Source organism: Aptenodytes patagonicus, chromosome 3, assembly GCF_965638725.1.
Source record: "Aptenodytes patagonicus chromosome 3, bAptPat1.pri.cur, whole genome shotgun sequence".
NCBI lineage: Eukaryota > Metazoa > Chordata > Aves > Sphenisciformes > Spheniscidae > Aptenodytes > Aptenodytes patagonicus.
In genome coordinates this window covers 66,570,421-66,586,159 of record NC_134951.1, presented here as the reverse complement: position 1 = coordinate 66,586,159, position 15,739 = coordinate 66,570,421, and the positions used below count along the sequence as shown (strand labels likewise).

General features: G+C 41.5%; 1 protein-coding gene across 2 annotated transcripts in view; it reads left to right on the top strand.

Annotated features, from left to right (window-relative positions):
* HBS1L (HBS1 like translational GTPase) overlaps positions 1 to 15,739 on the top strand; it is a 65,595-nt gene that overhangs the window by 33,934 nt on the left and 15,922 nt on the right. For both annotated transcript variants that reach the window (XM_076333660.1, XM_076333659.1), the window contains exons 5-7: positions 1,397 to 1,505; positions 12,945 to 13,201; positions 13,679 to 13,844. In XM_076333660.1, coding sequence (XP_076189775.1) covers positions 1,397 to 1,505; positions 12,945 to 13,201; positions 13,679 to 13,844 — 532 coding nt within the window. The remainder of the gene's footprint in view (positions 1 to 1,396; positions 1,506 to 12,944; positions 13,202 to 13,678; positions 13,845 to 15,739) is intronic.

The following is a 15,739-nucleotide window of genomic DNA, read 5'->3' as shown; positions in this document are numbered from 1 at the left end:
CAGCAGATAAGACAAATGAGGGAGATGAAGACCAATCATCAGTTAAATAAGAATGTCTCAATCTATAGTGTGATTGTTTAGAAAAAGTTGCACAACAGCTTTTTTGGTATGCTATTATAGACACGCCTGTGGTATTCTTTTTCCTTACCTGAAATCTTCAGGAGCCTTGACCACAACTTTATATATAACCTGCAAAGCAATATGATACTATGGTTTTAAAGGTGTAGCTGTCATACTTCAGAACACAATAAAGAGTTAACGTAAATGAGTAGGACCAAATGACTCTAACAGTTCATCTTACAGTAGTAATCTAAAATACTTAAATGATTAACTTGTTATTCAAAATAAGTATTCACTTGACTCTGACTATCCGAGTTGGTCTATTACTGGAAGAGTAATGGCATTTTTCTAGTTTTCAGATACATCTGTAGGTGAAGATTGTTTAAAACTTGCAGCTTAATTCTGAATTGAGGTTATTATTTTGCTTTCCTGTGTGTATAATGTCCTTCAGAACACAAGGTACAGCCGCTGTCACTCACACTGTAAAGCTGGAAGTCTTTTTCCTTGAAGGGAGAAGGGATCCTAACATATTAAAGAGGGAATTGTGGAAAGAAAAGAGCTAGTTTACTTCTTTTATTTAAACTCCCCCTCCCCAGAGTAAATAATTTTTTTTTTAACAGCTTGACAAGAAACTAATAGCACTGTAGTGCTATTAGTTGTGAAACTGTAGTTTCACAAAATTAAGAATGAACCTTACTGTAACTGTGTTTTCACTTAAGTTATGGTAAAAATTGATACCTTTAAAGTAATTAAGTTACTCAACTCTGGTAATTATTTCTAAATAACCTTTAAATTAGCTAGCTTTTGGGTATTGGTTGGCTACTTCGGCGTAAGTCAGTACGAGACAACTCTGTTTCCAGGTTTCAGGGAAGGCCTGGTAGCCCACACGTAGCTTACGCTGCTGCTAGCGGTACCTGAGGTAGACATATTTTTTTACCTTACAATAGCCTTGAGGCTCAACAATGTTAAGGCAAAAGAAAAACTCTAAATAAGCATTAACCTAATCAGCTAGTGAGCAGCTGCAAAGCGTTTCTTCATCCTCATATTGCATGAAATGCTTCTGGCATCCTGCAGAACTGCTGTGAGTAAAGCTCTTGAATGGTGTAGGTGTCACGTGACTGCTTGGAGATACAGATGAGATTTTCACAATAAATATAACTGTAGATTATTTTGAATAAATATGTAATATATGTAAGTAAGACACTGAAGTGTGAGAATTTGTCATCACAGACTGGTATCTTTGGGTTGAAGAGAAGTAATGTAATTTGTTAAACTTTATATTTAACACCTGTTAGTCACAACCTTAAGTTCAAACTTACTTTTTGTCTATTACTAGGAAAAACAAGGGATTCCCAGTCAGCCAGAATGGAATCTGAAATTGTGCCAAAAGTTACCAAAATGACAGTGTCTGGAAAGAAACAGTCTATGGGATTTGAAGTTCCATGGTAAGCCAAGCCCTCGTACATCAAGGTACATCAGCAACTCTTCTTTCAGACTGATGCACCTGTAGCAAGTTTTCTTCTTCTTTTTTTTCTATTTTTTACAGCAGTTTTAGTGTCGCTCTCCAGAACTAACCATCTCAGCTTCTTGTTTGACTCAGAATTACTTTCAGAAGATGGTACCTCACGTTTTGAGTTTAACAAATCCTTTCACTATGAATAGTGCAGAGAGATATCAGCTAGTCAGATTATTTAAACATCCGCTTCATAGAATACTGAACTTTCTTGGGGTTCGTTTATTTTAAATTTAGTTCTCTAAGTGGAATTATGAAATCAATAAATCTTAACTGTAATTGCTTGTTCTTCAAAGGCAGTAATACATTTAAGAATAATTTATGGGGAAAACAATCACTTACAGCTAAACTTTGCCTTCCTCTGCAGCTTTTATTAACTTTAACAGGTGTCCAGGGTACAACTGTTGTAGAGAAGAAATCGGTCCTGCTCATGCTTTAGCTAAATTAGAGTGGTTGAGCAGTAGTTCTAATTTTATCCTGACTTGGAACTGTTGGGGGGATGTCTCATGAGAGCATGAAAACAGACATCTGGATCAGAGTTTACCTACAACAGTAGCCAGCAGTGAATACTTAAAGAAATACATAAGGACAGAGCATGTGTGTTGGGAATACAGTCTGTGAAATACCATTACATGTATGAGGTTCAACAAGGCCAAGTGCCGGGTCCTGCACTTTGGCCACAACAACCCCATGCAGCGCTACAGGCTTGGGGAAGAGTGGCTGGAAAGCTGCCCGGCAGAGAAGGACCTGGGGGTGCTGGTCGACAGCCGGCTGAACATGAGCCGGCAGTGTGCCCAGGCGGCCAAGAAGGCCAATGTTATCCTGGCCTGTATCAGAAATAGTGTGGCCAGCAGGAGTAGGGAAGTGATGGTGCCCCTGTACTCGGCCCTGGTGAGGCCGCACCTCGAATACTGTGTTCAGGTTTGGGCCCCTCACTACAAGAAGGACGTTGAGGTGCTGGAGCGTGTCCAGAGAAGGTCAACGAGGCTGGTGAGGGGTCTGGAGAACAAGTCTTCTGAGGAGCGGCTGAGGGAACTGGGGTTGTTTAGCCTGGAGAAAAGGAGGCTGAGGGGAGACCTCATCGCTCTCTACAACTACCTGAAAGGAGGTTGTAGCGAGGTGGGTGTTGGTCTTTTCTCTGAAGTAACAAGCGATAGGACGAGAGGAAATGGCCTCAAGTTGCGCCAGGGGAGGTTTAGATTGGACGTGAGGAAAAATTTCTTTACTGAAAGAGTGGTTAAACGTTGGAACAGGCTGCCCAGGGAAGTGGTGGAGTCCCCATCCCTGGAGGTATTTAAAAGACGTGTAGATGAGGCGCTTAGGGACATGGTTTAGTGGGCCTGGTGGTGTTGGGTTGACGGTTGGACTCGATGATCTTAGAGGTCTTTTCCAACCTCAATGATTCTATGATTCTATGATTCTATGTAGTGTTCTGTGGCTCCCCACCATTCCCCCCCCCCCCCCCCCCCCCCCCCCCCCCCGATTTGGCTGTTTCTATTAGGAATGGTTAATGGATTTTTCTTACTTGGATGTGCTTATTATGTTTTTGAACCCAATCTTGTAATAGCCACCTAGTCTGTAGCAAGAAATTCCATAGTTCATCCGCAGGAAAAAAATTTGCAAGCGTAAGCAGTGCCAACATCCCCACCTCATCCAGCAATTTTTGTAGTTCTGATCTGGAAAGCATTTTTGGGAGTAAGAGGGCAGCATGGTCTTTATTTTACAGTATCTTGTGCATGTTTGATAACTGAGTGGAAAGCAAGTAGTTACATCTACTTAGTCTCTTAAGCACATTTAATACAAGGTGTGAAGCTGATGTCATTATTCCCTTTATACTGCTAAATGCCATTGCTAAGAGACATCACTTTCATTCAGCTACTTAGATGCAATAAGCTCCAAATGAAAAATTGCTGGGCCTTTCAAAATCCTCCTTCTGTGCTGTTTGAGATTTGTGATACATAAAAGGGAACATAGTCTTTTCTTTTCCCCTTGCCTCTACTAATCAGTGGCTCTGGGTGTGACAGCTGGACTTGATCACAAAATTCCTATCAATGTCATGGCACCTTCATCTCTGGTGTTTCTACTACATTTCTTGTAAGTTGGAGTTTTTCATGGGGACTTTTGTGGATTAAATTAATTTGGATAGAAGTTTATAAAAACTTCTATCCAAATTAATTTAATTTCACTCATCTTAAGTGAGTGAAAAAGATCTGCCAGCTAGTCCTGGATAGCCGAGAAGGACTTGGGGGTACTGGTGGATGAAAAGCTGGACAGGAGCCAGCAATGTGCGCTCGCAGCCCAGAAGGCCAATCGTATCCTGGGCTGCATCAAAAGCAGCGTGGCCAGCAGGTCGAGGGAGGTGATTCTGCCCCTCTCCTCTGCTCTGGTGAGACCCCACCGGGAGTACTGCGTCCAGCTCTGGAGCCTTCAGTAGACGAAAGACACGGACCTGTTGGAGCGGGTCCAGAGGAGGGCCATGAAAATGATCAGGGGGATGGAACACCTCTCCTATGAGGAAAGGCTGAGAGGGTTGGGGTTGTTCAGCCTAGAGAAGAGAAGGCTTTGGGAAGACCTTCTTGCAGCCTCTCAGTACTTAAAGGGGGCTTATAAAAAAGATGGCGGCAAACTTTTGAGCAGGGCCTGTTGTGACAGGACAAGGGGGAATGGCTTTAAACTAAAGGGGGGCAGATTTAGACTAGGTAGAAGGAAGACACTTTTTACGCTGAGGGTGGTGAAGCACTGGCACAGGTTGCCCACAAGAGAGGTGGTGGATGCCCCATCCCTGGAAACATTCAAGGTCAGGTTGGACGGGGCCCTGAGCAACCTGATCTAGTTGAAGATGTCCCTGCCCACAGCAGGGGGGTTGGACTAGATGACCTTTAGAGGTCCCTTCCAACCCAAACTATTCTATGATTCTATGATTTTATGACTCAGTCTCTGAGGAAAGATGGTTGGCTCTAACATGGTTCTCAGCCACTCTGCTTCTCTTCAGGGACCCTGAAATAGTTTGTATCATGCTTGCTTCCAGTTCAGTGACATACTGTTTTTTGTGACAGAAAAAATTAAGCCTGCAGGACCTGCTGGTAATCCCTTTAGCTAAATCCTCAATATTGTGAAGATGTTTTCTAATTCACCCCACTTATTTAGTGGTACTGCTGAAATACTAATTGAGAACAAGCCTCTTCTGCTGTAGAAATTGGATGCGCGTTAGGCATTTAACTTTAAGTGGGAGGAGTAGGTAAGAAGTGGAGCGATTTGTAAAAGAGCATGAGATCTGGAGCACAGCCAATCAATGAATATGGAAGAAAGTGCAATTTAAATAGTGAAGTTATCTGCATGTCTAAAGACCCCTGCTTCAAGGAGTCCATGATGGCCTCCTTTCTTCTTTTGTCCTACAGGCCACTGTGGAGGCACTGCTAAGGCACTAGGACCTTGATGTGAAGAATGGGGGAGGAGACCTTGACTGTATTTGCATCATATTTTTCCTTCTCTGCTGTAGGACAGTGGCATTTGCTCTCCTGATTCTTTTCCTAACAGTTGGAGCTTGACTAGCTCCTTTCCACAGTCTCTACATAAAGTTTGCTAGATACATTGTGGTTAGCTGAAGCACTAGCATTGTCTTGCAAGCTTGTGATGACTTTGTACGCATCCATTTCTAAACTTGAAAAACAAAGCAAAACATGAACCCCTGGCTGAACTCCATGAGTATCAGAGTTGGGTTTTTTCCTTCTGCAGTTATCTTCTGGATTATTGACAGCATAAGGATGAGTTGTCAGGGAACAGAATGAATCTGTGTTCATTAACACCTAAGAAAGGCTCGTTCTTTTGACTCTTTTCAGACCCTTTTTGTTATTGTTGCATTGATAAACGTACTGCAGAGGGTTTATAATAATACAGATTTCTAAGTACATAGTTTATATCACTGACCAAAACCAGTGTTATAAATTATTCATAGCAGTTTGGATTCTAAAACACCTGTAACTGTGCCCCCTGCTCTCACCCCCAAATATTTGTATGATGTTGGTGCAGACACCATTAGAAGGTGATTGTATAGTATGTATGAACTAGTTCTTTGTTGTCACCTTTTATGGGATCTTAAAGGTAGTTCATGGACCATGTTTTTAAAACCAGTGGCCTAGCATTAGCAAAAACAACCATTCTTTGACTAGCTATTTAGTCTTCATGATTCAATCTTGTTATGAGGTATGACCTCATAATGATAAATGAATCTTATTTAAAATGAATGGATTATTAGAAGTCATGAATTGCTTTGAGCATTGATTGCCTTTGTTGCTGGGTATTCTTAGTGGGATTGTCTACAGAAAATGGAGTTTGCTCACTTCTGACAAACTGTTTATCTGATGCTCTAGCAAAACTGTTTACCAGGCCTTTTCTTCCTGTTAAGTCATGAAGGAAGCCAGAAGAAGTTGTGAGCAAAAAAGGGTGATTATTTTAACCAGCCTGACCAATGTTGTGTAATTAATAATTGTGAAAGGGGAAATAAATGTAGACATTCCTGTAATGACTGTAAGTACTCCGAAAGAGTCGGTTGTATAAAAATAATTCATTAAGCGCCCAGACTAGAAGATTGAAAATAATGTTTAAAAGCTAAATTATGCAGAGTTAATCTTCAGCAGATAAGCTTTCAGGTTCTTCTTTGAATGCATGGTAGTATGAACCTTTCAACAGTTGTGTGATATGGTGTGTCTTCTAACATGTCTTATAACAACATATGTTGTATTTGTTAATTTTCCCCAGAAAACAGTGATGTAACCATAACATTTTACTCAGTTTACTCTTGTGGTCCTTGTTGGCAGGACAACATAGGAAGTTTCTGACTGGCAGTTTTAATTTTGACTAAATGTTGGTCCTTGACAGGCTTTTGCATGTCTGCTGATTTCCTAACAAAAAGCTGTGGTAAGCTCTTCTGACATCTGTGCCTGAATTGCTGGCGGTCAAGCTTTCTTGAGTACATGACCTCAGTGCACATACAAGGTACTTAACGGTTCTGTCCTTCCAAAGAAGTCAAGAGTTGCTTAATCAATGGCTCCAAGTTTGGGTAAGGATGAGGGGGAAGGCCAACGAGGCAGATATCCTGCTGGGAGTCTGTTATAGACCACCCAACCAGGATGAAGAGGCGGATGAAGCGTTCTGCAAGCGGCTGGCAGAAGTCTCTCAATCGCTAGCCCTTGTTCTCGTGGGGGACTTCAACTTCCCGGACGTCTGCTGGAAATACAACACGGCAGAGAGGAAGCAGTCTAGGAGGTTCCTGGAGTGTGTGGAAGACAACTTCCTGACACAGCTGGTAAGTGAGCCTACCAGGGGAGGAGCCTCGCTCGACCTGCTGTTTACTAACAGAGAAGGACTGGTGGGAGATGTGGTGGTCGGAGGCCGTCTTGGGCTTAGCGACCATGAAATGGTGGAATTCTCCATTCTTGGTGAAGTAAGGAGGGGGGCCAGCAAAACTGCAACCATGGACTTCCGGAGGGCGGACTTTGGCCTGTTCAGGACGCTGGTTGAGAGAGTCCCTTGGGAGACAGTCCTGAAGGGCAAAGGGGTCCCGGAAGGCTGGACGTTCTTCAAGAAGGAAGTCTTAAAGGTGCAGGAGCAGGCTGTCCCCATACGCCGTAAGAAGAACGGGCAGGGAAGACGACCGGCCTGGCTGAACGGGGAGCTCTTGCTGGGACTCAGGAAAAAAAGGAGAGTTTACCACTTGTGGAAGAAGGGGCAGGCAACTTCAAGAAGAATCTCGTTAGGTCATGCAGAGAAGAAATGAGAAAGGCAAAAGCCCAGCTAGAACGCAATCTGGCCGCTGTCGTTAAAGACAACAAAAAAAGTTTTTACAAATATATTAATGACAAGAAGAGAGCCAGGGAGAATCTCCATTCTTTATTGGATGCGGGGGGGAACATTGTCACCGAGGATGAGGAAAAGGCTGAGGTACTCAATGCCTTCTTTGCCTCAGTCTTTAACAGGCAGACCAGTTATCCTCAGGGTACTCGGCCCCCCGAGCTGGAAGACGGGGACGGCGAGCAGGATGAACCCCCCGTAATCCAAGAGGAAGCAGTCAATGACCTGCTATGCCACCTGGACACTCACAAGTCTATGGGGCCGGATGGGATCCATCCGAGAGTGCTGAGGGAGCTGGCGGAGGTGCTCGCCAAGCTGCTCTCCATCATTTATCAGCAGTCCTGGTTAACGGGGGAGGTCCCGGACGACTGGAGGCTTGCCAGTGTGACGCCCATCTACAAGAAGGGCCGGAAGGAGGATCCGGGGAACTACAGGCCTGTCAGCCTGACCTCGGTGCCGGGGAAGATTATGGAGCGGTTCATCTTGAGGGCGCTCACAAGGCATGAGCGGGACAACCAGGGGATCCGGCCTAGCCAGCATGGGTTCATGAGAGGCAGGTCCTGCTTGACCAACCTGATCTCCTTCTATGACCAGGTGACCCGCCTAGTGGATGAAGGAAAGGCTGTGGATGTGGTCTACCTGGACTTCAGTAAGGCCTTTGACACTGTTTCCCACAGCATTCTCCTAGAGAAGCTGGCGGTTCACGGCTTAGACAGGTGTACTCTGCTCTGGGTCAAAAACTGGCTGGACGGCCGGGCCCAGAGAGTTGTGGTGAATGGAGTTCAATCCAGCTGGCGGTCGGTCACGAGCGGTGTTCCCCAGGGCTCAGTTTTGGGGCCAGTCTTCTTCAATATCTTTATCAATGATCTGGATGAGGGGATCGAGTGCACCCTCAGTAAGTTTGCAGATGACACCAAGTTGGGCGGGAGTGTTGATCTGCTCGAGGGTAGGAAGGCTCTGCAGAGGGACCTGGACAGGCTGGATCGATGGGCTGAGGCCAACTGTATGAGGTTCAACAAGGCCAAGTGCCGGGTCCTGCACTTTGGCCACAACAACCCCATGCAGCGCTACAGGCTTGGGGAAGAGTGGCTGGAAAGCTGCCCGGCAGAAAAGGACCTGGGGGTGCTGGTTGACAGCTGGCTGAACATGAGCCGGCAGTGTGCCCAGGCGGCCAAGAAGGCCAATGGCATCCTGGCCTGTATCAGAAATAGTGTGGCCAGCAGGAGTAGGGAAGTGATGGTGCCCCTGTACTCGGCCCTGGTGAGGCCGCACCTCGAATACTGTGTTCAGTTTTGGGCCCCTCACTACAAGAAGGACGTTGAGGTGCTGGAGCGTGTCCAGAGAAGGTCAACGAAGCTGGTGAAGGGTCTGGAGAACAAGTCTTCTGAGGAGCGGCTGAGGGAACTGGGGTTGTTTAGCCTGGAGAAAAGGAGGCTGAGGGGAGACCTCATCACTCTCTACAACTACCTGAAAGGAGGTTGTAGCGAGGTGGGTGTTGGTCTTTTCTCTGAAGTAACAAGCGATAGGACGAGAGGAAATGGCCTCAAGTTGCGCCAGGGGAGGTTTAGATTGGATGTGAGGAAAAATTTCTTTACTGAAAGAGTGGTGAAACATTGGAACAGGCTGCCCAGGGAAGTGGTTGAGTCCCCATCCCTGGAGGTATTTAAAAGACGCGTAGATGAGGCGCTTAGGGACATGGTTTAGTGGGCCTGGTGGTGTTGGGTTGATGGTTGGACTCGATGATCTTAGAGGTGTCTTCCAACCTTAATGATTCTATGATTCTAAGTTAGCGGCTAGCAGTGATGTGGCAGTCAGGCACAGATGTTGGCAAACTGAGACTGCTTTTGGTAGTTCCATCAAGTTCTCATACAAAGACGCAAACAATTGGTTAGGAAGTTCTCTTCCTCCAAATATAATTTTTTTCTTGATACGATGGTTCAGCATAACTCAGACCGAGTTGGAACTTTGCTTCTGAAGATGCTTGCTAATGCAATTGACTTGTTTATAGCCTCAGCTGCCTGCACTAGCGACGTACTAGGTACTAGTATGCTATCCTATATGTTCTGTCTTCTGACAGAAATTTTAATTTCAATAATTTTGAAAAGTCTCAGTGGAAAAGGCTTACTGAAAAGCATTTTCAATGTCATTCATTTTTTCATTGACTGTTAGAGATGAAGCTCCTTAGCACTTTTCTGAGCTGCTATCAAGCTTTAAGTAAACTACTCATCTGGTTGCCATGACGAATAACTAATTGTCAGGGTCTTATTGCTGCATCTCTCTTCATGTACTTCCATGGGACTGGAATTGTACATTTCATCTGCCCATCTTCCTGTTTAGGTACGTAGTAATAAACTCACTCTCCCTTTCCCCGACTTTGGTCAGCAAAAAGCTGAATTATCTCATCAGAGATGCTCTGTAAGTAGATAGTACACTCTATCCATTCTGATGTTTCTCCTCTGAAATGGCAGGTCTCAGTTTATCATGGCACAGGTTGTGTTCAGGTTTCCAAAACATGGTGATACCTGAAACCTGTAAAACTCTAAATGGAGCAGTGTACTGACTGTTCAAATATTGCATTCTTGAAAAAGTAGCAAGGCTTAATGTTATGATGGCTGGAGTCATGTTTCACTCACTATTGCACTTGTATCTAGCACTTTTTCTTTGCACCACCCAAAATAAAAACTATTTGGCAGCCTTAAGCAGTGGTAGTCACAATAAAAGCTACTTAGAATTGAGAGAGTAGTTATTTTATCTGGCAATAACCGTGATTCTTTCAGGTGCTGTAATTAGTTTAAATTCTACCACTCAGCATCTGTCCTGTTTTTTGGAATCCTTACTGACATAGGCTTTGGCCTGCAAAAAGATCGGAGCATCTGGGATTAGGAAAAAAAATCATTACCTAGCTAAACAAAATAGAGTTTAGAAGCTTACAAATAACCTGTCTTTCAAAATACATTTTTGTCTTTTAATAGGCTTGATGTGACAGGCTTTGAATATATTTTGGAAAGCTATAGAAAAACATGAGAGTTATGGTTTTGGGTCACATTACTTGCAGCTTCATCTAAATATCTTCCTTTCAATTTTTTTTCATTTTTGAAAACTTGGTTTGGGAAGAAATGCAGACATTGAAAAGAAAACTGTTGCCAACTGTGAACGCTGCTTTGATATGGCTTCTTACACAATTACTTCTCTCCAGAACTTCGAATACGAGAATTTAAAGGAAGAAAATTTGATACCAATACCATATTTGCATTACAGTGTGACCTTTGCATATTGGCACTAGTCATAGTACTTAATTGTGAAAGTGCTAGATGTTATGCTGGCACTGAACTGAAGTTTATCTGAAAAAGGGGAAAAAGATGGAAGAGAGACATCTTGCTGAAAGATGTCTAATGCAAATTAATTGTAAATATATGAGGCTCTCAATACATGATTCACGCAAAAATGATCTGGTGTACTTTATATCATTCAGATGATTTTAAATTTGTTATTAAAATGTGTAAAAAGCTTTGTCACCGCAATTCTCTGCATAATTGCCTTCTATCAACTTGATTGTTTTCAGTCAATTTTTATGAAGTAAAATGTCCCTGAAGAGACATTGCAGAAAATAATTGTTCTGCTATTCCAAAGTAGATTTTCAGTTGAACTTAATGTACTATTTAAGGAATTTTAAAAAAATAGAGCCTTCTGTTCAGCCTTATAGAAATGCACTAATCTTTTCCAGTAAAAGAAAGCACAAATAACTGTAATGACTATTTTTCTGTGAAATAGTTCATGTGTAATCACCTTGCTCCATAGCTACATCTAAAGCAATGATGATCCACTGACTTTTGGAATTTAGGGAATCAAGTGTATCTCTGTACTGTAGTAAAAAAAAAACCCGAGTGGTCACATTTCTGCTTTAAGGTCTCACAGTCGAGAGGAAAAACTTGGCTTTGGGCCTTATGGAAAAGGTGTCAAAATCAATCAGTCTGCTGGAATACTGATTACATAGGTGTGTTCTGAAACTGAGGGGAAAAAGGGAGACCTATAAAATGTCCCGAGTTGCTCAGTGCTATAATGAGAGGCTAATTTTGCGTTCAGTCTGAACATTTCCTAGATTTAATTTTTTAGATCATAACTCTTGAGCTGCTTTGTTCAGTAGACTAACATGCTTGAACTATATTGTTTCCCGAGATACATGTAATGGAAAGGGACTAATACAATGCAAATACTCCTACGCAGACAGAAAATGAGAAGTAATGTCAAATAAAAGCAGACATGTCACGATGTGGGATTCTGAAGTACTAAAATCAGTCATTTTGTTTATGGAAGTTGAAAAGAGGAAAACTGGGAAGTTAATTGTGGTATGTAAACAGAAAGTGGAGAGTGAAAAATTCACACTGGATGTGGAGACACTTCAGTCTGAGAGCCTGCATGAATCTGTTCCATAGAAAGCAGCCCGCACCATGGTGGTACTGCATTGGAAAGGATTTCCAATTTTCCAGGGGAAGAAGCCTCTTCTCCTTGGATAAAGTTTTAAATACAGTATTTTGTAGGTATTTTCAATATACTGTAATGGTCAGTGGTTTGTATATTGAAGTTTGCTGTGATACAATGTTGTCACACCTGTAATAACCACTCCTGTTCCTGTCTTGCTGCTTACGTTAATGCCTCACCATGGAGCTGTGTCAGGCAGTAAGAAAGGTTTTGCTCTCTTGAAGATGTTACTTAGCGTTTGTTTTTAGTGGTCATCTTCGCCATACCAGGTGAAGAATCATATTATATGTTCTCAGAACGCTTGTGTAAATTAGGAAAATATTCTCATTTACAAATCAGGAAGAAAAAGAGTGAAAGAGTGGAAGAGAATAATATATTTAGGATTATTTACTATTAGGATTAGTATGGTGATCTGTGGGAGAAGAGGGTGTTAGAGAAGGGGAGCTGGGGAATCCAAATCTCCGTAGTCCTAGATGCCTTGTTCTATGCATAAAACAAATTTTCTCAGTATTGATAAATGTAACTCATCTATTATGGCTCTATAGGAGCATTGCACCTTAAATTGCAGCTCAGATATGCTTAGTATCTGCTCTTTATGCTATATTGCTGTTCTCGCAATAGAACATCACTACGTTCAGCTGCAATACTTGTAGTGTATGTGGAAGCTGTTTAGGATCGATGCTTCAAAGTTGACTTGGGCTCTTACTTCAGAGGCGACCAGCTCTCTGTAGTTGTTCCGCACAACTGTCCTTTCCCTCCCTGTTAAAAGAAGTGGCTGTGGGAAGCTTTTGTTTATCTGTTTCATGTATTTTACAAGATTATTTCTTATCTTGCTTTTGTACATAGTGCTTTTCAGACAAGATGTTCAGAGCTGGTATCTGTGCAGTTTGTATCCAGCTGCTTATCACTTCTACCTTAATGGGCTTATCACATACTCTTTGTCTGGGGCTTACGTGATAGCAAAGGGAAAACTCAATTTCTCTCCTATGTTTCTACAGCTTCTTTGTCATTTGCATTCCTTGTGTTTTCTTTTTTCCCCTAGTGTGATTGCTGAAGAAAATGGCCATGCTAACACACCTCAGAAAGGACTGTTAACTGAAGATGCCAGTGTAGCTTCTGGGGTACTTGAGGCAGTCTCACAATCTACTCTTTCACCCCAAGTAGCGCAAGTTTCAGAAGAGCAGAATACGGTGCCGACTCCAGTAAAAAAGTCAAGCAAGACAAAACCACAAATAAATGTGAAAGCAGAGTTGGAGAAGAGACAAGGAGGAAAGCAACTACTTAATTTGGTGGTAATAGGTAATACTGTTAAATTACAGTTTTGACAAACACAGAGATTAAAAACTGTGTTGATTGAATCTGGAAATACAGAAGCAAAACTCTTCTCTCTAGGGAAGGGAAATCTCATAAAATTTTCAGTTGTATCTGCTTGACTGTTATTCTTTGGAGGGAGTACATTCAGATGTCCTTGACTAGGACAGTGAGGTTGACTTAGCTTCCTTTTGACAGTATAGTAAAATGTACTTTGGTTTGGTTTCATTCATGCAGTGTGTTCTTTTTAGTATGAATTTGGAGGTGCTGTATGGCGGTCATGCTAACTGACTTTCAATAAACTGTCTCTCTGTATCTCTATGTTAACAGGATTGTGGAATTCTATGGATTGCATAAGCATTATTAGTGCATGTGATTTTCATGTGTGTTAGTATATTTCTTCTTGTACTATATTTAAAATGCATAAATTAATAAAATTGATATAGTATTTATTTCCCTCCATAGGACATGTTGATGCAGGTAAAAGTACTTTAATGGGTCATCTGCTCTACCTTTTGGGAAATGTGAACAAAAGAACTATGCACAAATACGAACAGGAATCTAAGAAGGCTGGCAAAGCTTCGTTTGCCTATGCATGGGTCTTGGATGAAACTGGTGAAGAAAGAGAAAGGTAGAAATATCTTTTAATGGGAATTACCTTTTTTCCCTGAAAGAACAGCATTTGTTAGGAAATATCAATCAACTAATAATGCTTTGGTAGAAATATTCTAAATGTTTAAAGACATTTACTCAATACTTATTAGCAAATATTTGTCTATATAAGTACATTTTATCAAAAGAAAAAAATAATATCCTCGTTTGGTTGTAAGAAATGTGAATGAGAAGTCGAGTATTTCTTCACGTATTTCTGTGCTGTGGAGTGCAGTGTAGGACTACAATGGGGAATGCTTCTAGTAGCCAAGTTAGTTCATTTAAAGCTGCCTTACTGGTTTATTGCTGCTAAATTTCTCTCAGTTTGGTTATCGTTGTATGGGAAAGCTCTAGGTTAAATTTTTCTTTGAAAGGGTATCAGAATTATAAACTAAGCACTGAAATGTCAGTTCATCACATGTGACTTACATTGCGTTCAATATAAAATCTATAAATTAATTAAATTATATTTGTATTCTTTATAAACTGCCTTTAATTAACTTGAAATACAAAATTTAAAATTCAATTTTATCACATTGAAAAAGTATGTAATGGGAAAGCAGTGAAGCTAATTTAAAAAAAAAATCTGCAAGAGCTTTTAAGAACACTGTATAGGAAGCTAAAGACACGATATTCTGTGTTCACAAAATAATAAAAAAAGGCATTTTCTTATGTGTTTATATTTTTACAATCATTTGTCACCCATGGTTTCATAGCATATAAACTCTTCCGGTTGGAAAGATAACCTTCACAATGTAAACTGATGCTGAAGAACATGGAGTAAGGCAGTCCCTATCGAGTGTGTAACTTCTTGTTTTTGAAGGCAGATACACTTTTGCAGTGTCCCTGTATATAGCTAAACTTTTGCCTATGTGAGTCCTTTCCTTTACGAAGTGCACATACAAACCTGAGGGGGGGTGTGTCTGTTGAGGGGGTGCAGGTACGGGGAAGGGGGGGAACAATCCCGAAGTGACCAAACACAAATTTTAAAAGTAGCCGTATGTCAGTTAAGGCTGATTATATTGTAGTGGTAGTGTTGTCATGACATGATAGTCTAAGGGTGTAAAAGAGGAAAAGCTGATGGGGGAAAGGTCTTTCTCTTAATCCCCATAGATGTAGCTGGGTGTAAAATGGACAAACTTTGAAGATCAATTCCTTTCACAGATCTGTAATAGAATAATTAAACACCATATTAAGTATGTTATTTTATTAATACAAACTACCTTTGATAGGATGTAATTAACATGTGAAACCAGAAATAGAGACAAGTATTTATTGCCTGCAAAGAGTAAAATGTTAACAGAAAGTAAAGTTTGTGGAATAATTGTCATGAGCCTTAAAAGCCCTTGGTCTATGATTTTTTAGCATGCAACAGTTGTGCATTTAGGTTCCAGACTTCTCTTCAGAAGATAAATTGTAATTATTAAGGGAAGAGTTTTCTGAACTGGTATTTTTGATTGGTTCTGTTTTCTCTTTACTTTGAGTTTTGTATTTTTAAAGAAAAACTTTCTGGAGCCATCTGTAAATGTTTGGGGTTTTGGGGGGGTTATTTTGTTTTTTTTTTTTGTCATTGGAAGTAGCATATTTTAAGTATCTGTGCTAATGTGAGAAGTTTTGTCCCTTGAAAGTGCCTGTCTGTCTTCATTGTCTATAAAAGGAGATGCAGATGACTAACCCAGATACAGACACGTGCATGACAGGTGTTTGCATTTGATCAGATGAATCCTATCCTATGTGCTGTGCAGAACCTGTGGTTGGTAGTGAGGTGTGGAACTGAGTCAAAGCACTGCGATCCCTCCATGATAATCAGTAGTTGTGCATGTGGATCTTTGCAAATGTGTAACTGTATTCCTATAGTCCCATACCTTCTATTTT